General features: G+C 40.8%; 2 protein-coding genes across 4 annotated transcripts; both read right to left on the reverse strand.

The window, feature by feature from the left end:
* Nucleotides 1-1,045: 1,045 nt before the first annotated feature.
* Nucleotides 1,046-8,260, reverse strand: hprt1 (hypoxanthine phosphoribosyltransferase 1). Its single transcript, XM_083785955.1, has 9 exons — nt 8,100-8,260; nt 5,330-5,436; nt 4,294-4,477; nt 3,689-3,754; nt 3,276-3,293; nt 3,106-3,188; nt 2,811-2,857; nt 1,907-1,983; nt 1,046-1,731 (listed from the first exon to the last, which is right to left on the reverse strand). The coding sequence occupies exons 1-9, from the start codon at nt 8,130-8,132 to the stop codon at nt 1,684-1,686; spliced, it is 663 nt and encodes a 220-aa protein (XP_083642081.1). The 5' UTR covers nt 8,133-8,260; the 3' UTR covers nt 1,046-1,683.
* Nucleotides 8,261-11,270: 3,010 nt separating this feature from the next.
* Nucleotides 11,271-23,745, reverse strand: phf6 (PHD finger protein 6). Of its 3 annotated transcripts, none has more exons than XM_083785559.1 (11): nt 23,625-23,745; nt 20,813-20,975; nt 16,651-16,752; nt 15,888-16,021; nt 15,754-15,800; nt 15,404-15,549; nt 14,702-14,845; nt 13,978-14,082; nt 13,700-13,833; nt 12,330-12,459; nt 11,271-11,983 (listed from the first exon to the last, which is right to left on the reverse strand). In XM_083785559.1, exons 2-10 carry the CDS (start codon nt 20,942-20,944, stop codon nt 12,330-12,332), a joined length of 1,074 nt encoding a protein of 357 aa, XP_083641685.1. In that variant the 5' UTR covers nt 20,945-20,975; nt 23,625-23,745; the 3' UTR covers nt 11,271-11,983. The 3 variants fall into 3 exon arrangements, with proteins under 3 accessions (XP_083641685.1, XP_083641687.1, XP_083641686.1); XM_083785561.1 differs by lacking the exon at nt 23,625-23,745 and adding an exon at nt 23,002-23,098; XM_083785560.1 differs by lacking the exon at nt 23,625-23,745 and adding an exon at nt 21,674-21,776.
* Between the last annotated feature and the right edge of the window lie 1,134 nt (nt 23,746-24,879).

Raw genomic sequence — 24,879 nt, forward strand, 5'->3', positions numbered from 1 at the left:
AGCATGACATGAAATTCAGGTTGAACATTATCATGTCATGGTTGTTGCGTCCTATACAAATATTTTGTCTGATGGTTGCAACAAACACATCAGACATCAATTCCCATCAAAACATGACATGTTCCACTAAAACCTTACCCCAAATCCTCGAAGATGAGAACACACATTTAAAATTAAATAAATGAAAGAATACAAGAATACAATACACTTTTATACTTTTGACACTTTTATACTCTCTGAGTGGACTGCATAAAGCTACAATCAGGCTAGGTCCTATAGTACTTCTGTTTTTAGGTACTAGGTAGAATATGATTCCCTTCATTGAGCACAAGAGGGCAGTCTAGTAAGTGCACACTGATCTGGTAGGGTAAGTTGCCCCATCTGGCGGAGTCAGGTTACTCCTCCACACCACATCATAGAGAACAGAATGCAGAATCATTAAATAAATTAACTTGACCTTACATTGTACGGAGTCGTTCGTACAGCCTACAGATGTGTGAAAACTGAATATTTAATGGCTGAAACTGTAAGATGCAGTTGAGATTGATTTACAATGATGGCACCATTGCATGATTTACTATTACAGTATAATAAACAGGGGTCATCACCATGCTGGCTTGTGGTGGACATTTATGTTGCCACAGACATACAAAATGAGTGGTCCAACTGGACAATAATATCACCAGAAAAACACTGTACACTCAAGAGTTAAAGGGGTCCCATTTGAGAACCACCAGTTGAACTAATGCCAGTGTCATAGTACATAAGTGCCATTATACATATTCTGAAGAAAACCTGGACTCTTATGCTCAACACAAGAACATTATAATGGTGTGTAATAAAGATCTAACATCTAAAATGTGCCATGGACAAGACCAAGTCTTTGGCACAGACACATAATGACCCCTGCTTTAATAAAGCCCATACATAACAGATAAACTATCAAAAGTATGCCCATTTCCATAAAAGATAGCAACATGAATTATACCCAACACTAAATGAGTGTATACACTAGGTGCAAAAAGTAAATTTTCCACACCATAGCTTAAAGCTTACATGTGTGTTTTATTACGGTACAATAAAATGTACTTTGTGGATGCCAACATCTGTCAAAGACTGAATTGAATGAAACGTTTGGATAAAAATCACAATGCAATATGAAATAGGACACTGTTGAAATTATAAAATACATGATAATGATTCATGATGTATTGTTCTTCAAGCTAGCAGCATTGCTCTGAATAAATTACTCCCCTGTCAATAACAAAAACAGGCTATTATTACATATAAGGTGAAAGGGTACATTTTAGGTAGATACTAGAGACTTTTATTGATCCCAGAGTGGAAATTCATGCGTAGTTCTTACGTGTTTTGTTAATCATTGTACGAATTTGAGATAAAACTTATTTTTTGGGCTGTTTCACAAACAGCGAACAAATAGTTCTTACCAAGACATTGAATCCATCTCCCCTAAAGCTTAAGAACATGATGTAATATTGACTGTAGATTGTAGGTGAGCAAATATAATGATTATCACAAATACAGCAGTGCACTCTCAGAGACCCTGAGCACAAACCACATGTGACATGAGCCGCACCCGGCTTGATATTTTTCATGACCCAAATATAAAATCAGAAAATTGAACATAAAATAAAAACATTAATCAAAGTTGTGAAGAGATCTTCATGCCTTGTACTTCTCCTTTCCTGTCTCACTAATGACGCAGATATGCTGAAAAGCAGAAGCAGATCATTGCCATTAAATGTATATACACTGTACGCAACATCTTGACTTAAGGTTAGTAGATTTGTGGTCTATATTTACAAGTCTTATGTTCATAAATTACAAGTCTTATGTTCATAAATTACATTAAGTTGTAAATTCAATTGCAACTATAAATACTTACATTTAGATCTCTAAAGTACTCGTTGTAGTCTAGCGCGTATCCCACCACAAATTTGTCAGGCACTTCAAATCCTACAACTGAAAAAAAAAAATATATACTATAATACTATAATAATAGTAAATACAAATAAAAATACAATAATAATCAAAGCATGAACTGCTAACTGAATAAAAACTCTGTAAAACACGATACTGGTGTGGGATAGTACCTTTTCTTGTGACCACCGCGCTGACTTATGGTGCGTTACACACTTTTAGTTTTTATTCTTGCATGATTTCGGCTATCCAGCCAATGCATTGATTCTGGTTGGCTACTTGGCTATCAAACAACTGAGCAGGGCAGACAGATACTGATAGGACATAAGTTGAAGTTATCATTGATGAGGTACGGTCATTTTAGGATATGTTTTATCTTATGTCATGTTCAGTAGCCATGATAACCATCTAAGCAGTAGTCTAGACAACTATTCCACAATCTCCGAATACTATATAGTCTGGAACTACACCTCCCGAAATCTGAGTAATCAGTTGTTTTTTTTCTTCATTTTCTGCCAGGATAAATTTGCACGACTGTAAAGATGAAACGGAAGTGGGGATGAGGCTCCACTTCCGCTTTATATTTTACTCATGATAGAGCTTCTGTTGCCCCAGACTGTATGGCGGAAGCATGAAATTGGGAGAGGCAACAGTCTGTCAATGCGAGACTATCTAAGCAGCCATCAGCTATAATAATGTTCCTTGCAGGATTATAAGCTATATAAAAAAAGAAAATGTTGCACATTAGAAGCAAACAACAACCAAAAAACCCAATATAATGTAAATACTTGGTATCTGCAAATACCCCAAAACAATGTAATGAAGTTGTGGTGAAGTTGTTTGTGACTCCATTCATGTAGTGTACTTACAGTCTGGTCTGTAGCCAACGCTCCTGGGTGTTCTCTTCACCAACAAACTGAGTGCAAAACAAATTCTGGTCACATGACCGCATAACTGCTGCAAAGATCACATGACTGCATAACAGCAACAATTACTATGATGAGAAACATTCAGATTGAGACAGCATCTCAGAGAGTTGTAGGCGCACACACACACACACACACACACACACACACACACACACACACACACACACACGTTTTTACTGGTTAAATAAAGGTTATATAAAATAAAAAACACACTTGGGAATTGTAATTACATTACCTTGCTACTTTAACCATTTTGGGTTTGTACTGTTTGAGAAGTTCTAATAAGGTCTGCATCGTCTTGCCTGTGTCAATAATGTCCTAAAATGAAATTATGAATTATGAACATGAATTACAGTGACACTGTAAACTGTCTCATTCAAAGAAGAATTTAAAGTCAAAACTTACCTCCACAATCAGGACGTTCTGTGCGAAAAGAAAACAAGATTTATTATAGTAAATGTAATCACGTGGAACAGATTCATAACTGAAACTATCACCATATACGAAACTAACACCATTAAACTACATGGGAGATTAGTAAACCGTGTTGACTTTTTAATGGAATATTTCACGTATAGTTAGTTTTTACACAACCAGATATTTCCACATGGAAGCTTTTTGGTGACATTATAGAACTTATGAAATGACTAATGGGCGATTGTGACTGAGGAGGCAGAATGACAGTTTGGTAAGGTTTCCTCTTTCCTGGTCTGATCCCAGGCTCTTCTTGCATGATTTCCACCACCGTCAGTGTGTGCATGTAATGCAGATTGTAAAATGCTCCGTTGAGTCCATTTACCAGCGAAGAGTCTACTCACCTTTCCCGTCAGCGTAGACAGGTCATCACCTCCGATCACTTTGATTTCGCCTGTAGACTGATCATTCTGTGAAATTACAATGAACAGCATGTCTTATAAAAGCAGGAAACTGTTCACATGAACATCAAATAAATGAAAGCGGATGTAAGAAATGATCTGTTCATAGCGTGTCACTTCGTGCCATGTTGTGAGCTTGAAATATTGGGACACTACACTCATATGTAGCTAAAATCTGATTCTAAAATGGCTCAGATGCTTTCCCGGTTTTAAATTAATACGTCAAGCTCATTCATTGTTTGTTGGCAATCCACGCAAAGAGATGCATCAGTGCACAGCCCAAACTCCAGTTTGAAATGATCCTATGGCAGAACATCCCGTTGTTGACCAGCTCACATTACAGGAATGTTGAAGCTGAAAGTATTGGGATGTCTAGAAGCGTTTGTGTCAGTGATATGTGAAACCTTTCAGAAATGTTGTCATGGTGAAAACAGCAATACTAACAAGCTCGTAGATCATTATTTCCGCATCATGTCATTGTACGACAAAGTAGCAATTAGGGCCATTAGGTTAAAAGGTGAAAGACTGAAAACACTAAGATAACTTACACAGTAGCTCTTGAGACGGATGAAGTCGACTGTCATGGGTATCGAACGGTCACTATTCCTGTTCAGGGCCTTGATGTAATCCAACAGATCTGCAAAGAATTTGTAACCCCCCTTCAGCACACAGAGAGCCACAATGTGGTGACCTCCCATGTCCTTCATGATCTCTCTGGCCAACCTCTCTGTCCTAGAGAGAGAGAGAGCGACACACACACACACACACACACACACACACACACACACACACACACACACACACACACACACACACACACACACACACACACACACACACACACACACACACACACACACACACACACACACACACACACACACACACACACACACACACACACACACACACACACACACACACACACACACACACACACACACACACACACACACACACACACACACACACAGGCAATACATTTGATTTTCTTTTCTCTTGAAAAAGTTGGGCAAACACCAGTGCTGAGACGGTATTAAGTAGTTCAAGAAACCAATGTTTCGACAGGATCTGCTAAAATAAAATAAACTAAACTAAAGCCAAACACCAGAAGGGACTGGCCTGTAATGACTGACTAATGAATAATCATTTAAATTTGCCTCAAACCCTCAGATTGAAACTATTCATATTTTCTCAAAAGGGAGGCGTTACCATTTGTCATACGACGGTATTGCGAGGAAATAGATGATATACAACCTTACAACACGTTGTGAGCTTGTAGATCGGCTATTTTGAGAATTTGGGAATGCCTAAAATAGGGGTGCTACTTTAGGGGCATTTTAAATCTGGGCATTAATGAAAAAGAAGAAAAAGGCCACACACTCATAGCCACGATGCTGGAAGTTTATTAACAGAAACCGACGTTTCGACCTGTAAGGTCTTCTTCAGGGAATGAATGAGAAAATCTGGGCATTAGAAAATAAAGTGGGTGTTACATCCTTTCCAGCATGTAAAACATCTCCCAGCATCTGGGTACCTCAACATAGTAAGTAGCCCTCCTCTCGGAGATGAACTAGAACTCACCTGTCCAAGATGAGTCCGTGAGGTATATAAACCCTGTCAAGGTCAGAGGCATAGTGCTTTGGTATACAGAACAGATCCAGGTCATAACCCTGCTCGTCATCGCTGATCTGAAACACACATCACACAAGTTCAGGTAAAACGCTGACAGCAAGGGGTTAAAATCTTTCTCAGAGGTATTATCTAACTGGGGATGGGGCGATAGCTTGATGTAACACTGCAGACGGGAAGAAGAGATTAGAAGGTAGGTTTGCTTCCCAGTTCCCACCACACCTTTGACTATTAGATAAGGCCTAACTTAATGTCTACCTTCCCTCCCCTGAACAAAAATAAACATTACAATTTAAAGGATGTTAAAATACAACATGCAATTATTCAGAAAACTGGAATCAACACCTTTTCCCCCATAATATTCAAGATGTTTTGGAAATAAAAATAGCAGAATGTATATCTGCAATCGTCTCATGGTGTCTGCATGACCATAAAACTGTCTGCACGACCATAAAAGAAAGTATTATGTAAGTGGTTAACTCTAAACCAGGTGTAGGGTGTGTGTCATCTGTATGTAGTCACAGACACCAGAAAGTTTCTTAGAAAGAATTCACTGAACTCCAATAAGTAGTATCTAGAATAGAAGAATGTATCCATTCACTCACAACAACAGAACCCTCCCATCTCATCTGTCCAACTAGCAATGTCTCTCCAATGGAATCTAAACTTCGCCTAATCCTATAAAAAGGGATACAGCATTTGCTAGCCTATATCTTGTCAAATCAAATTTCCTGCTCAGGGATAAACAACCCAGCACTTGAACCCGGGAAACTCCATTGGAGTCATGTGACAGATGGTCATGACAGTTATGCATTGGCTCATGCCATTCACATCAGGACACCATGTTGAATGAAAACTGGATTATACTGAAGCATGTTCCTTCTCATGCCAGCCCCAAATTAAAGCACCCCCATCTGTTATGGCTTGGCGTTTTCGATCCCAGGAGAAAAGAAAAGTTGATAGGGCATTAGGGAGCATCTGTACTCTAACTCAGTAGATTAGATTAGAACATATTCAGGACACTTCTGTTTACCCATTCATGTACTGACTTTTATTTTTATTTTTAATCTACAATAGCCCAGTCCTCATTGTTGCCACTGCTGGATTAGAAGAAAGAAAGAAAAAACACATAAATAAACTGTCTGATATTAGGTTAAATAACTTTGTAACCAGCACTGGCAAGTGGCAACGTGGGAAAGAAAACAAATGACCTTGAGGTTTGTGTACACACCAATGCCCAAATGAAAGGGCAAAGATAGAACAAAATATCGTTAAAGGGAGGTTTTAAGGATGATATTAAATTTATATAGGCCTTATATACTGTCATTTCTCAACCGTTTTGGATGTGGGGCAGCTCGCCGGAACCGGCCCACTCACTTCACACGGCGTGATTTTTTTAAAGGGCATAAGGCCAAACTGTGGGGGCACAGAGCGGTCATGGCCTTTTTGGCCGGCCATGAAATTCCTGACCTGGCATGTACAGTGGGTTTACCTGCATTCTCTCTCCGTCTCTATGGAAGAGATTTTAAATGCCCCCTTTCAGTAAAAAATCATGTGCACTCAGCAAGGTTCAAGGTCTTTGTCTGAAAGTTCATTGACATGAGCAAATAGTGTAGGTAGCATTTTGGAATGGTATTCCTAATCTAATAGAATGTGTGACAGGCAGGCTTTACAGCTTGGCTGTGTGTCTATTTACCTCTTCCATTATAAAAGCAAACATACATGAGCAAACTATAACGTAACATGATGTACAGTATAACACATACTGTATATGTACAAGCTATTTAGGCAATACGCATGAAATAAACAGAGAAACCACAGCAAAAATAATAAAACTATGCCGTTACCATTAGTTGTGACTAGTCTAAAAGGTGTGTTATGGAGTATGGACACATTGACACAGTATGGACTTCCATTCAGAAGGTGATGCATATCATCTTAGAAGTTTATTTGGAAGAAGAGCAACAAGCAACAGCATTTCTCAGTCTAGCAGGTTTGCCCTGGATCTGTCGTATGTTCTCTCAGAGTGACTCAGCCCATCTCTCTGCCCTGGTCTCTTGACTCCCTTCCAAAACAAAGTCTGATACCCAACAAGCTCAGGACCACAGGTAAACATGACCATTTAACAATGTGGACAATATTATGCAGGATCCCCCTGGCCATAACTCTATTTATATCTTCCAAGTCAGACCCAGCAGGGTCCCATGAGAAACAAAGGTGGGCCAAAGTTTGCTCACACCTCAGCCAGACAGAATTCAGATTAACATAACATCTCAAATGTTAGATCATCAGATCAAATGCTGGGAAAAAACATTAAATTGGCTGGCTGTTCTATACTGTATCAGACAGCTACTGAGCTACAGAGGGAGTTCCACATGGGGCTAGTTCCTTAGCCATCCACCATCCATTCCTCGCACAATGCACATGAATGAACGCATCCGCGTCACATGTGCCACCACCATGCGTCGTGTACACAGTACACACAAACACACACACCTCCCAGGCCACACGAGAAGAAGTATATACATCCAGCCCCCAGGGTTATTAGAAAATCAAACTATCCAAGATAAACCATCTGCATTCTGCACCATGACTGTCTCATACCCATATGCAGTCTAGTATAGATCCAATGGCGCCCGTCCGAGGACAGCGTGTTATCTGAGTCTGACTCTGACCTACAGTATGGACGTTCTTCTGCTCCTCTGGCTCTGGTAGAACTTACCACCACACATGATCCTGGGCTTGATGTCGCCATGGTCTGCTCAATGTTCCTCCCCCGGTACCGAGTAACGTCGTTCTGCCGTGTTTAAAGGCAGCGCTTCACCTTATTATCGCTGACAACGTACATAAACACACAGCTGCCTGTGACACAAGTGACAACCACACTCACACTGCCTGTTGGTGCTTTCTGCGTTGCCACGGCGCGATCTTTCCTCCCATTGACTGGATGGTTCTTCCGCAACTACGTTCTAGCTCCCATAGCGCGGAGGAATAGTCACTGGTTACGTAGTCCATGGGTCAGTCTCACGTGGATTCGGTCGCCAAAATCGAACACAGTCCGTTTCCTTATAATTTAATTTATTCTTATACAATTACATTTTATATATTTATTATTTGACAATGTTATGACCCAGGCCCTGGCCAGGGGTTGTCGTGGGGGGGGGGGGGTACACACTTCAGATGTCGACGCTGTCTATGACGCTGTCCCATGGACAGTCGTTCCATTTACTGTGGGTTCTACTTCTCATATCTAGAGTCCGCCTACTGTATCCGGTACTTTACAGGGACTAACAGAGTTCGTTTCCGTAGCCGCTCTAGACGGGATGTGGATGTAACCATAGGATGTTACTAAGGATTCATTGTATTTCACATCCCTCCAGGCCATGGAATGTGTGACGTAGCCAGATGGCGGACAAATCTGAATTCTGAAGTACAGTACAGTATAGAACAGCCCCTTTTCCATTTATGGGCAAAACTCCAAACATGATCATTTCATCCTATCCCATGCTCCATTTCACTGTTATAGAGCGTCGCAGTCCCGCCCCCTTTCATGAAGACGAGAGACCCATGAGAAGTTAATTCCCCGTTCATTTTCCCCATATGCTTTTCAAAAAGTATTTATTTTACGTTTACGACGCGGACAAAGCCAACTCGAGTTGTGACAAATCAAAACACCATGATTGATAACATACATCTTCAGATCATGATCAGCAAGGAGCTTCTCATTTACACTTTTTACTCAGGATTAGTCAATGGTGATATATTTTTAAGTGAACATACATTGTAAAGCAGTGTTCCTGGACCTTGAGTTCAATAACGTGATTGTTGGTATTAACCTAAAACCTTCCTAAGTTCCTGCTACATTTCAACGTGTCTGGGTTTCCGAGGCTAGTCTATCATAGACCAAGGTGGTAGAATTTGCATTTTATTGCAGCATACTGTATATTTTAGTGCTTCTACTACATGTCCTTTGTTTTTGTAAAGTCCAAATGATCCAAAATAAAAATGTAATATATACTACATTTAGATCAAGTCCCAAATTATCAAAAATAAATGTATAATTACAGTTGTAAAATATTGTGCATTTGATTACATTTTTATATAAACCACCACAGCTGCAGCCTGCAGAATATAGAGTAGTTGGGTCCTTGGATCCAAATGGATCCTTACAATGGAGGTCTACGATCGAATTTTACTGAACCAAAATGTTTTTTGAGACAACTACCGTGGCCCAGAAGGAGAATAATCGAGGAGGTGAAGAACAACCTGACTTTTACTGTGCTTCATCGATTTTAAAAATGCATTTGAATCTAATCACAGAGGCACGATGATGAAAATCCTTAAGGCCTACTACTACTACGATGTCTCTCCCAGTCCCAACCTACTTAGAGACCATCATGGGCTGTATTTTGCGTGTCTTAAGTACCAGGTCTTATTCCCTAACTTGAGTAAGCTAAAGACCTGGAGGCGTGATCAATGCTCTTTGGCCACTCAGAATAGCCAGATGGCATTGATCACGCCTCCAGGTCTTTAGTTTACTCAAGTTAGGGAATAAGACCTGGTACTTAAGACACGCAAAATACAGCCCCATGTACGCAGGCACTAGGGCCAAGGTGGTGACCCCATATGGCAACAATGAAGAGTTTGACATCCTGGCTGAGGTACTGCAAGGGGACACCCTAACCGGCTAACCCCCCTTCTCTCAGGAAGGCAATCGGTGGACGAGAACAGGATCTTAGCCTCACTCTGTAACACCAAGGAGGTTGAGACTACATCCCACAGTAGTCCTGACAGACCTGGACTACGTGGATAACATCATCCTGCTCTCTGATCATGTGGAACAAGCACAGGAGCTCCTGAACAGATTTGAGTTAAAGGGCTGTATTTTACGTGTCTTAAGTACCAGGTTTATTCCCTAACTTGAGTAAACTAAAGACCTGGAGGCGTGATCAATGCCATTTGGCTATTCTGAGTGGCCAAAGAGCATTGATCACGCCTCCAGGTCTTTAGTTTACTCAAGTTAGGGAATAAGACCTGGTACTTAAGACACGCAAAATACAGCCCAGTGTGCATGGAGAACCGGGATGACTGGACGCAACGATGGCGGGTTCGTCTGAGGACAACCTAGTCCTAGAGAGAGGTCCGTGCCGTGGCCTAATGCTTAACAAACTGCGGATCCTTCGAATTCAAAAGGTTGAGAGTCACTGTTTTAACAGACTGAGACACCAACTGTATGACTCAAATTGTTTGGAACTCCAAATAATTTCACCCACTGCATGTATAAAATAAAATATTTCTATTCCCAATTATTCGTGGTTACAATTGTAGCGATACATGGAAACCGTACAACAAAGAAAGTCCATCAACTTCTTCAAAAGAGCTTTGTATTGATGCTTAATGAAATATACCACTTTCAACTGTGGGACAAATCCAAGTGCATGCTGGCAAAAGAATATTAAAAATAAAAATAACTGCCTCAAATCCAGATATTCAAAATCATTCATATCAAATGTTACATTAACAAAATATAACATATCAAGAAAGAAATGCTAACATAAGACAGGATTACTGCAATATAATCCACCCCCACAACTTCATATAGAGACTAGTAAAAAGTACATGCCTCCGTGAAACAAGTCCTTTAGAGGCTAAACTACAGGAAGTAGATTTGTGAATCGGGTGAATAAAGGCCGGGGGCACCCCTTAGTGCACAGCCGCGGACAGACGAAGCTGACGCCCGACGTCATTCCGGCTTTTTAGACAGCTGGTGGATGGAAAAGAAGCTCCACCCCCGCGGCTGACTGACACGACGGACAGATTCCCGTAAAAACGCTCTCCTCCGCGTCAGTCAGCCAGCTTCTTTTCCATCCACCAGCTGTCTAAAAAGCCGGAATGACGTCGGGCGTCAGCTTCGTCTGTCCGTGGCTGTGCGCTAAGGTGTGCCTGCGCTGACACTGTGGCTTGTGTAAACGGATGGGGCACATGGGTGGGGCAGTAAGCGAGACTCTCAGTACGTGTGATCTTTTATGGCAGTGGATCTCAACCTTATTGAAAGCATTCGTGGCCTACCCATCTGACCAACCGAACACGGCAGCCATGTCAATCGGTCAGATGGCTATAGGCCGTGTGCATTTTCACTGCATGTTTGTTTTAATGATCAATCAAGCAATTGTATTCCACCGTGGATCAATGGAACTAATGTAGTATACTGCATCATTAAAATCTATTTTTCCAATTATTTGGGGGCCCACTTACAATACCCTCACGGCCCACAGGTTGAGAACCAGTGTTGTATGCTAATATCACACCTACTTGAGCGAGCCCACAATTGACACTTGGCAACAGTTCTTCCATGGCTTCTTATTGCCCTGCAGCAGTCCCCTCTGCAGAACAACACCAGTCCAGCATGTGAAAATGTCCTCCCGATGTCACCAAGTAGTATAATGTTTGCGTCTGTACTGGAACAAACCCAGAGCTACTGGGGGAAGCTTGAGGACCATGACTTGGTGATTATTAGACTTACAGTATATTCAGTATAAAAATATCTCCCCGCCATCTTTGAACTCTTCTTATTGTCCCACTCCATCTCGCATCTGTCAGTACAATCTGCAAAGAAAGATCATGTTATTAGCTACACAACACAATTCGTATCTTTTTTTCCTTTGTTTTTGTGTTGTGTTGGGGGGGGGGGGGGGTCCAGTGAGCGACACCATTGTATAACAGAGTTTCTAAAACGGGTAGTCCCAATACTTGATTCTGATTGGCTGGTTACCGTTACGTGACCGGTGTAAATTCCACCGCAGCAATTAATGCTGATAGACTGATGGCATCTGAACTCACAAATCTGACACAAACAATAACATGCATTGGTTCAGTCCTAAGGATCAGATTTGAGAAACTTCTTAGATTTGAACAAAACGTTAACACCAGGTAGAGTAATTTAGTTGATCACCTAGTTGCCATTGAGCTGTGATGTGGGTGTTCCTCCGTGGTCGATCGCTGCTCTCTCTCTGCTGCGGTTCTCTCGTTCTTCGTCTTCCTCATCTCGCTCTTCATTGCCACTGTGGTTCTTACAATACAGCCTGGAAAGTATCAACCAAAATACTGTCTGTCTGTCTGTTGACTGTATCACTAGATGATCAGATGATAATATACCTGTGTCGTTCATATTGGTAGCTACTGTATATTAGCCCAATGTTGCTGTTAAATAGACTATAAAACCAACGTATTTCACTTGAATAATAAAAACCGCATCGGAATCAACAGTGCGAGCAAACTTTTGGACCTCGTGTGCTGTGTGTGTGCGTGCACATACGGAGAGACAGGGAGTTATTTAATGAAAATCAAGATTTAACGTCCTGTCTCTCTATAGCGCACGTAGGCTGTACGCTATGACCGTTTCGCCGCATGTAGCCTGGCTATTCCTGTGGTGTGCACGCAGAGAGAGAGAGAGAGGCGTCCTGTGTGGGTCTCGCGCTTGTATCACGGCATCCTGCACGTGCGAGATGTCAAAATGAATTGGAATAAAATGTATCGGGTCTGGATCGCATCTTGGTGAACTCTTGCAGTGTGTGATGCCTAGTCGACTATCAATCGTTTAGTGTGAAAGCCACACAGATATAATGACAGTCGATTAAAAAAAAAAGACTCCTGTAGTGTGAAATACATAACATACATAATGATCTGATGACTCGCCAACAACTTTAAAACTCCTACAGTCTGTAGGGGCCATAATAGAATGGAATAAGGGTAACCGTGGGATAGGAAAAGATCAGTGGTTTTCAACTTTTACCTCTGGACCATTCGCATATTTCAGTTAGTATATTTCAGTTAAATAATGCCTAGGCTTGAAATGATTTGTTGCATGTAGTATCTTGCCACAAATTAAATCAAACCTTAACATTCATCTTTTCAAGCTTTTTCTCCCGTGCCTATTCAAATGTTTTTCTTACATTTGATGGAAAACATATTTTAATATATTTAACAAAAGGTATTTTATTCATGCAATTACATTTTAAAACATTTTCCCTTGGATCACCTGCAGGCCTAATTATGCCATGGACCGCAATTAGTCTTGTGGACCATCGGTTGAACAACAGTGGGATGCATGGAATACATAGACATGGGATGTATAGCAAGTATTAACAAAAATAATAATAAAAAAAAAAAAAAAATCTTAGCCCATATCCGCCCCCAACAGTGGTCCCCAGGTTGATTCTTAGTCAGGGTGGTGGTCCATGGTTCACAATCAGTTGAAAACCCCTGACTTAACCGATTAAATCCTTTTAAAGTGAGCGTAAGGTAGAAGATGGTTGAGCTCACTTGTAGATGCCTCGGGCCATGTTCTCGATATACTTGGCTTTGTCTTGCAGACCACAGTGATAGTGGTAGGTCTTCACACACGCCTTGATCTCACAGCCAATCGTAGCACCCAGTTGAGTGCATAGAGTACATTTCTGTAAAAAAAGATTATATATATGAATTTTATATACTGTATATAAACTTTTTGTTTACAGATTTTATATATATATATATATATATATATGACAACAATGTTTGGAAGAATTTGTGAAATGTAGTTAACCATTAAATATTCACACCATTCTTTTGCCCCTCTTGATTTCTTGGATAACAGTCTTGATCTCAAAGTTCCCAAATTCAGCTCGTGAAGAGGTAGTAAGCTGAACTGTCCCTGACGAGAAGAGCTGGAAGACAATGAAAGAGGAGTATCAGTGTTGGCAACTTTATTCAAATAAGACCGTGACCAAGCAGTGTGGTTATGACCGACATCTTAAAGGGATTGTGACATAGAAAAAAAAGGTTTTGGAATTGTTCTTATTTTTTAGGTTTTCTAAGCTCAATTGCACCCAAAAAACCTGAACTTTTAACATTCAGTAGACTTTCTGTGGTCTGGGGTTTTCTGGCTCAAACAGGTGCTCTGATTTGCCGGCAGTTTGTGATGTAAGAGCCTGCAAATCCCATATATGTCAATGGGATTTGCCAGCAGATGTCACTGTTTTCACTGTCTTGCCTGTTTTCATTGTAGCTCAAAAGGCTTCCAAACCCCAAAGAAAACTCCAGACCACAGAAAATCCACTGAATGTTCAAAGTTCAGGATTTTGGGGTGTAATTGAGGTCATAAAACCTAAAAGAAAAACGAAAAATAAATTAAAATGAATGTCATAAAACCTTTAATGACACCGTAACCACATGAACCCTAGCGTCCCTAATCTGAGCATGTCATAACATGCAAAAATTCAGTGAAAATCTGTGCCACACCCACGTTGAGAAACACTAGTTTAAATGGTTAATCTGGCATCTTACCATGCACTTATAATGTGCAGCAACCTTCTTTGCATTATCAGCGTGGAGCATGCCTCTGGTTTCATTCTCCTCCTCACCCGCATGGCAAAAGCCACAACGCTGCCCGCCGTCTCCAGGACTCACCCTCAGCGGTGACCTGTCCCGCTGCGACACACACACACACACACACACACACACACACACACACACACACACACACACACACACACACACACACACACACACACACACACACACACACACACACACACACACACACACACACACACACACACACACACACACACACACACACACACACACACGTATATCAATACTTTATGAATGAATAGTAATTCTCAGAATGGGTTGAGAAGATATAATGCCAGGGAAAATTCACCAGAGGAATTCGCCTAAATCATTTAGGCTATATAGTTATTGTATAAAATAACAAAGGTACGTTGTTGAATTGTGTGTACTGTAGAAGATTATTGAGCCATGTGGAATATCCAATGTAAATATTAAAGTGATACATTTACAATAAATCATCACCTGATGAAGGCCGTTCACGGCCGAAACGTTGTGTATTATTTATGGTGTATTGAATAAAAAGCAAACACCTTGGAGCAAACCTGTGTGCGGACTCTCCTCTCTTCACATTTACAAGAAAGGCATATTGCTCAATCACTATCACTTTCAGACTGTTCCTGGATCAGGTCTTACATGTGATGAACTCTCCTCCTCTGTGGAGCGGGTTTCTTCTGACTGACCACGAGATCCAACCTTGGTCCTTCCCTTCTCGAACCTGCCACGCCCCCGGCTCTGTGGCGGCGAGGAGTCGCAGTCATTGGCCACAGCTTCGTCTTCATCTAAGAAAACAAACCAATCAACCCTTAGTTTGTTTTTTACTGCGTGCGTTTCAAGGGCTTTAGTTAAGCTTAGTTTGAATGAAAAAGAAAACTGCCGTTACAACCTTGCTGGTCTCTAAACGATCAATTTATAAACTACTCAATATTTCAGTCTACAAGAAATATTTACAATCATTAAGGAAATAATAACAGTAATACATTTACCTTCAGTACCATCCTGGGAGGCATCCCGGTGTTTGCGACAATAAACACTGCAAGAATGAACAAATATTAAATGTTTATCTTCGTTTGTTTTAGCTTCATTTGTGGAATAGAACCGAAGCAGTGGTTGGTCTTACAGGTAAATTCCCTGCGAGGGGTTTTCTTTGACCTGGGCTTTGTCCTTCAGAGCACAGTAGTAGTGATACGTCCGGCGGCAGGTCTTCACATCACAGCCAATAGTAGCACCAGAACGGTGACATGACGAGCACATCTGAAGAGGTACAAAATAAACTAATTTAACAACAATTTAGGCGGGATCGTATTTGTCACCAACTCATGTTCAGTGCACAGCTGAGTCATAAATATGGTACCCAATCCCTCTTTGCTTAAGACTCAGTATCATGGGTTGGATTGGTGGTAAATTGGGGAACATTGGTTCCCAAGGCTACTTATACTGTATTTACTGTAATCTTGACTGCATGCACAGAAACACAGAGGCTCTGTTTGAGGAGAGGTTGTGTCAGGAGATCTGTCACTATAGATCAAATAACAATGTGCTTAAATTCTTCTCTATTAATCAATAGACCTCTTTCAAATGTAATCAAAAGTCATGTGAGTGTTGGGTCATGTTCAATTTGTTCATTTATATATACACATGTACTTGTTTGAATTGTATAAAGCCAGATGGTTGATGGCGTCAAGTCATTTAACTTTTCTAAATATCCGGAAAGTAAACCTGTTTGCATTTGACTTAGCTTTATTACCTCTGTTAACTGAGGCCGTGTTTACTTGTTTACATGAACATTGCTTGTCTCTTTGACCTCAAACATCGAATCTGAGAGGCATGTCAGTCTTTTGACCACATAGTTGCAAGGGGTCATGTGACCAACAGGCACTCACCAGTTTATTTCCTCGTTTTATCTCCTTCCTCACGTCTTCAACTGAAAATCCTCCAATATTGTCTCGTTCTGAGTGAGAGGTCACCAGAGCAGAAGAGAACAGCTGCAGGGAAAACAATCACAAACACACCAGATGGCTAAAAGGTTTATTGAATTATAAAGTTGTCCAATGGATTATGATACTGTTGATGGCACGTGAAAATCCATTTGTATATTTATATTTATTTTTAATTCTACTGGGTGGATGAAAGTCCTCTTTGTTGAGTTTGTCGAGAGCCGAGCCTGAAAACTAAAAAAAATGAAGTGTGTGTGTGTGTGTGTGTTGCTACTCACTCACAACACCAGAGGGAGTGCAACTAACCATGTGCAACCCAGATTCGGCACAAACAAGGGACTAACAGTCATTAATCCCTGGCCTACCGTTCCCGGAAAAAACAGATTATTGCTAAAAATACAAACCTGCCGTTCCCGGAATTAACGGAATGTCAATCAATGTCAGTTATCGGGGGTTCAATGGAGCAAAAATTTATATTTTTTCACTAATATCACTAATGTTGGATGTAATTTACCAGAAAACGGACGAAATCCGCGTGATCGTGCGCTATCGTGCATGCGCGCAGTCTCTATGTGCGTCGCTGTAAAAAATGTGATATTTTGCGATGTTTTGGGGTTGATTTGAGGTTAATTTGACTTAGTTATGAAAAATATAGCATTAGCTTAGCAATCCGGACCAGCCAAGCTAGTGACTAGGGTCAAAATACTGCCGGATGTTGTTGATCGTTGAACGGGAAGTGACTTAGGAAGATTAGTCTATTTTGGCCAAAATCAGCATAATGGTGCGTTCCCGCCATCTGGTGGCAATTCGAGAGAATACACTAGCAATGAAAAAAATTAAAAAAACATCTGTTCAAACCATAGACTGTAAAAAATATGGACAAAGCGTTCGCCGGGTCTAACATGGACGTAAAATGAAGCCTGTTATTCCTGCACTGTAAATCGCCATCTTTCTAGATCCGTTTGGTACCAGCTGGCCATTGGCTGGCTCCGTTTTGGACCAGCTGGCCATTGGCTGCCCAGACAACGAGGCGGGACTTCCCCCCTTCTTCTCCGTTGGTTTTTATTTTGACTCGAGTGGGAGGGGAATCCCGATCATAGACTGTAACGGTAGCCACGCCCCTCAGAACATACGCGATGTTTTTTTTTCTTTATGGTCATTTTTTTAATTAATGGGACCATAATTTTCCAAAAAGAATATTATGACATTAGAAATGAGACTTTAAACTAGTGACTGGAAGAAGAAAGTATTCATGACCATGTTTATTAAGGTAATACAGTCTAGGTGAAGTTGGGCCAAAATACATGGGCCTCTATGGAGCTATGGGGCTTTTTGGGTCCAGTCCAGCGCCACAACAGGCCATTATATGAACTACCGATTTCAAATGAGGCTTCACGAAATATCTGGCTGACTGCCCCCCTGGTTCAAACCACCAGATCTTTCCATTGATGTGAAAATGATGAATAAAAAATATGCCAATTTGTTACCCAAACAAAAAAATTGGGATTGGTAGTCCAAGGGTTAAGACATGCAAATCCCTTGACTCCTTCAAAACCGCTCTCAAAGGGCACTTACTGACGGCTGCAATTCTAAACTGGCCCCAATGAAATCTGAACCCCCCCACACCCACCTTTTTCCCCTCACTGTATATGTTTTTCCCCCCTTTTTTCCCTCCTTTATGATGAATTCCTGTTCTGGCTATAGAGCACCGAAGTCTGACGTCACTTTCAGTAGAGGGCGTCTGTCCCCAGGTTCATGTATTTGTTTAGTTGCATTGAAATCCCCATTGAGGCGATTTGAGATCGCCTCATATAACAACTGTGTTTGAAAAATAAACATGTCACCCCGGCCGCTTCACTCATATGGATATGAAGAATCAACTGACTGAGAGAAAACGCTAATGTTACTGCTGCTGAATTAGTTAGATTTTCGCTAGAAGCAGACTGTATCATATATGAGTGACTGACTGTTGCAAACGATACAGAGACACCTTCCCGACAATAACGCCGAGACAGCTTGTTTATTTTTGGACCACAACGCTTATAGTAGACGATATTAAGATCACCCCATGTTATTCTCCATAGAGAAATCACTTCCGCAAACCAGGGGAATCGTCGGGATGAGCGAGTTACGTCAGGACTTCGGTGCTCTATAGACCGATTCCGTAGCGGGTCTCATGGTCGCAGCCTACGTATTTCCTGTAGGCATACTCGACGTAGCTGCGGGGGTAAAAACCCTCACCAGGCGCACCTCTTCCACTACAGTGAACGGCAGAGTGACTGATGTTAGTTTGCCTCAAACTTTACTCCTTTACCTGCTTTTTTACTAACACTAACATTACAAAGATGCCCAGAACATCGAGATGAACCTGTGTAGTTTATGGCTGCTCCAACAGTAGTGGCAACATAAAAATAAAATAAAAACGGAATGTCTAATATCCACCGCGATGGCGGAGACCAGAGCCATTGAGTAATGGTTGAGACGAAGCAGTGAAAGATACATAACGCCAGTCTTACCCAATACCAAATATTTCTGTTTTATTAACACAAGGCTGCTGTACTTTATACCTCATACTTTAAATGCTTAGTATGAGGTATAAAATACAGCAGCCTTGTGTTCATAAAACAGAAAGATTGGGTATTGGGTAAGACTGAAATTATGTATCTTTCAGGACCCTTCACTGCTTCGTCTCAACCATTACTCAATGGCTCTGGTCTCAGCCACCACGGTGGATATTTTGACATTCAGTTTTTTTTTTTTTTCATGTTGCCACTACTGTTGGAGCAGCCATAAACTACACAGGTTCATCTCGATGTTCTGGGCATCTTTGTAATGTTAGTGTTAGTAAAAAAGCAGGTAAAGGAGTAAAGTTTGAGGCAAACTAACATCAGTCACTCTGCCGTTCACTGTAGTGGAAGAGGTGCGCCTGGTGAGGGTTTTACCCCCGCAGCTACGTCGAGTCCGCCTACAGGAAATACGTAGGCTGCGACCATGAGACCCGCTACGGAATCGGTCTATATAGAAGTGTGCAGTATATAGAAGTGTCTATTTGTACGTCTCTAAATGTTTTGATGAATTGAACAAGGTGGACCCTCTTGTAAACAAGTACAATGCTTTATTGGGTCGTCCACTCACAGTTAACAGTCTTTGTATTGAGTTGTGCTTGAAATGTACTGTAATTCTGCAAACTGTTAATTTCAAACTGAAAATTTCTATCAATCAATCAAAAGGGTCACTTCACCCCTTTTGCAACCAGATCATATTTTAATGATGTTTGGGAGACAAGAAAAACTTTCCTGGGGTTTTTATGTGGGTAATTTGTGTTTTTATTTCAGTATTTCAAGGTATCCATGGGCTCCATGATGTCATGGACACTGGGCTCACTTCCTTCCTGGACCACCAAAATGTGGTGGTCAAATGCGGAAGTAGATGGTTCTTCCGGGTGCTTCAAAATGATTTAGTTTTTATTTAAAAAAGTATATCAATTTCATAACTATGTGGAAAGAATGTTGTGTATAACAGACTGAAAGACAAAGGACAAGTACATTTACTAAATGTTAATGTTTTTGTATATTTTTCTTTTGTGGATTTTGTTGCTCGCTTTGATTGTAGTACATGTGTTAAACTTTTATTTTTGTGAAATGTCAAAGGAACATGGATACTGTTCATTCAAGTGCTGTGGATGATATAAAACATTTGAAAAGGGAAGGGTGACTGCTGTTTAATTCTCAACTGTTCTAGATCTCATTATTTACATTACAAGGTTTGAGCTTTCTATCTAGCACCTCTGCTGGAACACTCCATCGTCACAGTTCCCGTTTACACTTTACATGTGCAAACCTCCCGCAGGAGACCGGGCCACACCTCCGTGCACCTTCCTCTTTATTTATTCTAGATGTAGTCCAGGAAGTAAGTGAGCCCAGTGTCCATGACAACATGGAGCCCATGGACACTTTGAAATACTAAAATATCTAAAAAACACAAATTACCCACATAAAACCCCCCAGGAAAGTGTTTCTTGTCTCCCAAACATCATTAAAATAAGATCTGGTTGCAAAAGGGGTCAGAGACAAATATGACTAATATCTATCTATAATATTGTACTCACCATACACTTGTGGTGCGCTGCCATCTTGTGGCTGTCTGCCACCAGCAGTTGTCCACAGTCCTTGTCCCGGTTGGTTCTGCAGAAGGCACATTTTGGCAGGCGAGAGGCTGCTCCTTTTTTCTGCCCCGACATGACTGATCAAACTGATCAAACTGACCAGCGTCTGTGACAGGAAACAAACAACATGACCTTGTGATGAGCAGCTTCCTGCTGGTCCAGTAACCTTATTCACCCAGAGGTAGCCTAAAGGGTTAGAGGAGAGTACATGTCCTGGGTTCGATACCCCGGACAGGCAGGACAATTCTGCAATGAGCTCACTCTTACAATGAGCAACACTTACTATGTAGGTGCCCTTGAATAAGTTTTGTACTGGGATGTTAACAATGTAGGACTGTGGTTGTACTGGCAGTGGGATGTAAGATTGTGGTAGGCAGAGATTAAAATAGGGTGCATTTTGCATCCCAAAACGCAGTTTATAGTTAAGGGACACAATACAACAATGACCTCTGCATCCACAGGATGCACTACTGTACTGTTTTTTTATTCTAGTTTATTTTGCTAGCTTTAGTTATAATAATCATGTCTTCTGTTTTCTACATGAATATAACCACATTATAACCATATAAATAAAATATGACTCCTAAAGTCCTAATGTCGTTGAAGTGGGACTCATAAAATGTCCGTGGGACTCATCTAAAAGACCATCCCTACATCCCTGGGTAGGTACAACTACAGGCATGTAACATAATTATAAGGTCCCCACTCTTTTGGGGTAATACTGTTACTGTACATTTGCATATTATGTGAAATGTGTCCTCTGCATCCTAATGACTTGCAGCAGTGAGATCTATTTAGTACAACACTGGAGGAGCAGTAAGAGGTAAGTGTCAGTGGTGGACACTTGGACACACAGACATGGGCCAGTGCGAAAACCAGGGACCTTCTGTATTCCAGACAGCCTCTCCAGCCACTCAGCTATGGCCTTCCCTATCAGTGTAGGATTGTGGTTGTACTGGGAGTCTGGGATGTAACTGGTGCCACATTGGAGAAAAAAAAGGAAATCTCAATGTGTTAGGAGTTTATGAATTCAAACTAGATTTGAATAGAATAGAATAGATACAAACTATATTGCAGCTCTCGCATGGAAACATTGTACAAAATAAACTGTCTTCCAATGTAGTTATTATTGAGTCACAGTGTTAATTATTTTCATTGGTTAAATATGCACAAAACCCGCACAGACTAATGACTTTCACTTACAAAAAAAGAGATTCATTGTATGACACGATCGTCGATCATACAACAAACTTGATCATTAATTTATGAAAAAAGCAATACAAGTTGAAATATGGATATGGAGATTCTGTCGGACAGAAACGATATAATATCAGAGTTTGGGAGCAGTTATGTACACTTTGGTTTGGGTCATATAATAATTTCTTTATTGAAAAAGGAAATTATTCTGTTCCTTTATTGTCATCAATTTGATCAGTGTGCTCACTGTGCTGTAGATAAGATCAAATAAGGTAGCATAAAAAGTGTGACATAATTCTAAACAAATACTTAGTCACAAAAATATGGTACATGCATCTGTGAGAGTCATGAAACAATTTGAAATGGTCATGACATCAACGTTGCTCTTATGGTGTTTGAGTGGCATCATTCACAACCTGGCTGCCTATACTGTACAGTACACTGTGCCAAACTAGTAACAAACTAGTAACACATTTATGTTTTATTGGCTTAATATATCTTTATTCTTTACTGGTTACCAATAATATTAAGACCATGCTGCAACCATTGGTTATAAACATGATCTTTCAGGCTTTTCAGGAGGAAAGAGTAAATATAGTTGAGGCCCATTTACAATCACATTACCGCATCGTTACTGTTTGCAAATTCAGTTCAGCAAAATATGTTCTTTAACTTGAATTAGTTTTATTGTCTATAATATTATTATTATTATTATTATTATTATTATTATTATTAGTATTATTATTATTATTAGGTTGCTGCGAGGAGAGAATGAATATGGCAAGTCTATAGATTGGGGTGGGTTACACGCATTAAAATGTGCACAAACTAAACATCGACATGAAAGTCTAAAATATACGGATGTGAAATAATCCACAAAGAATCGGGATGTTTTTTTTAATCACAGCAGAACAGCATTGAGCTGTGACGCTTACATTCATTGTGTCATTTATTACATGGTGGCAGCAGCGTCTCATTGCGGCGAGTCGGCGACACAAGAAACGCAGCTCAACGGGCATCTAACACGTTTATTACCAATACCATAAACAATACAAAACAATAGTTTATTTCAACACATTCTTGACCGACAAAATGTCCCCTACCGCCATCGTGCAATAAATTATGACCACGTGTCTCAGTACATATTAGAACCATTACAAAAGAAAAAGTACTACAATTGTGTTCTTGTGAAAAGTTTTGAATTAAAGGGGGTGTGTGCGTTTCACCAAGAATCACTATCTACTATTTTGGACTTCATGCGCATCAAACATCTAAAGCTCGATATATGAAGGCCTTTATTCACAGTGCTTGGGAAATTAAAAAAAGGCCAAACACGATGAAATATGGTCCTATGAAAGCGGTGCAGGGATTAATGTGCAGATCAATTATGATTATTTCCCTTTAAATTGTAGTAAATGACAATGACAAGCCCAGAGAGCGCCATACATTTACATTGATACGTGATGCATGGAGGCGATATGGCCTTAAAACACAACAATAGGCCCTGGAACACACTAGCTATGTTCTCCAATAGAAGTCACATATTTTAACACCTTACCTGGTAAATATGGTGTACTAATAGCCCAGGGGTTATGATGTGGAGGTAAAAAGTGTTGCTGTGGCTTCAGTGAGTTTTCTTTTCCGATCCTTTCTAAGAACTGGTCGCTGTTATGTTTCGTTTCTAATGCTGTCAAAGGAACCACCACAAAGACAAATAGAACTTCCGGTTATGGACTTCAAAATAAGACCCAAATGGTGAATTATGTTCAAAGCTTATTTTTTAACCTTTAACAATTACAAATATCATAATTGTAATAATATTCCTACTATAATGCACCATGTCTCTGTACGTGTGTGTGTGTGTGTGTGTGTGTGTGTGTGTGTGTGTGTGTGTGTGTGTGTGTGTGTGTGTGTGTGTGTGTGCGTGTGCGTGTGCGTGTGCGTGTGCGTGTGCGTGTGCGTGTGTGTGTGTGTGTGTGTGTGTGTGTGTGTGTGTGTATTTAATATAAATGATTTAATTAAATATTGCGCCCATTTAAAGAACAACTCAGATTCAGAATCAGAATTCTTATGTTGTTATAAACAGAATAGGTTACTTCATAACAGTTAATAAATCCAGTGCAGTAGGTCTACCCCTTCCTTACTGACAACAGTGACCACCAAGTGACCCCAAAGGCTGGTATGTGAAATCATCCATCCATCCCAGGGCCAAATTAGCCATTGGGCCAGTGGGACCGGGGCCCAGTGGCCATTGGCTGTAAGTGGCCCTTTGAGGAAACTGGACCGCGTGGTACTGGGTTTGAGGCCTGAAATTGGCCATTGATTTTGTTAAATTTAGGTCAAAAAGATGATAAAAACATTTAAAAAAACACAAAAAATGTGCATGCACGCTATGGGGCCCCCCAACACATTACCGGTTCAGGGGCCCTCATGGGGGTTAATCCGTCCCTGATCCATCCAGCTTCAACCGCTTATCCGTAGTCGGGTCACAGGGAAACAGCTCCACCAGAGAGCACCAGACTTCCCTCCCCAGGGCAACATTAGTAACGTCCTCCTGGGGGATCCCGAGGCGTTCCAAGGCCAGTTAGTCGATGTGATCCGATAACCCGAAGCTTCGCCACGTGGTCGTATAAGTGTTCCTTATTTCAAGATCTCAAAGGTGGCAACCCTAGTGTGTGTGTGTGTGTGTGTGTGTAGTTTTGTAATCCACGTAACTGTTCGCCCCACTGACTTCAAATTTGACACACGTTCCACACCACCACAGTCAGGGAGTGCAGTGCCTGGGTGGGGCATGGATCTTCAACCTCCATCGT

This window comes from Protomyctophum parallelum, assembly GCF_964188405.1.
Source record: "Protomyctophum parallelum genome assembly, chromosome: 16".
In the NCBI taxonomy this organism is placed as follows: domain Eukaryota; kingdom Metazoa; phylum Chordata; class Actinopteri; order Myctophiformes; family Myctophidae; genus Protomyctophum; species Protomyctophum parallelum.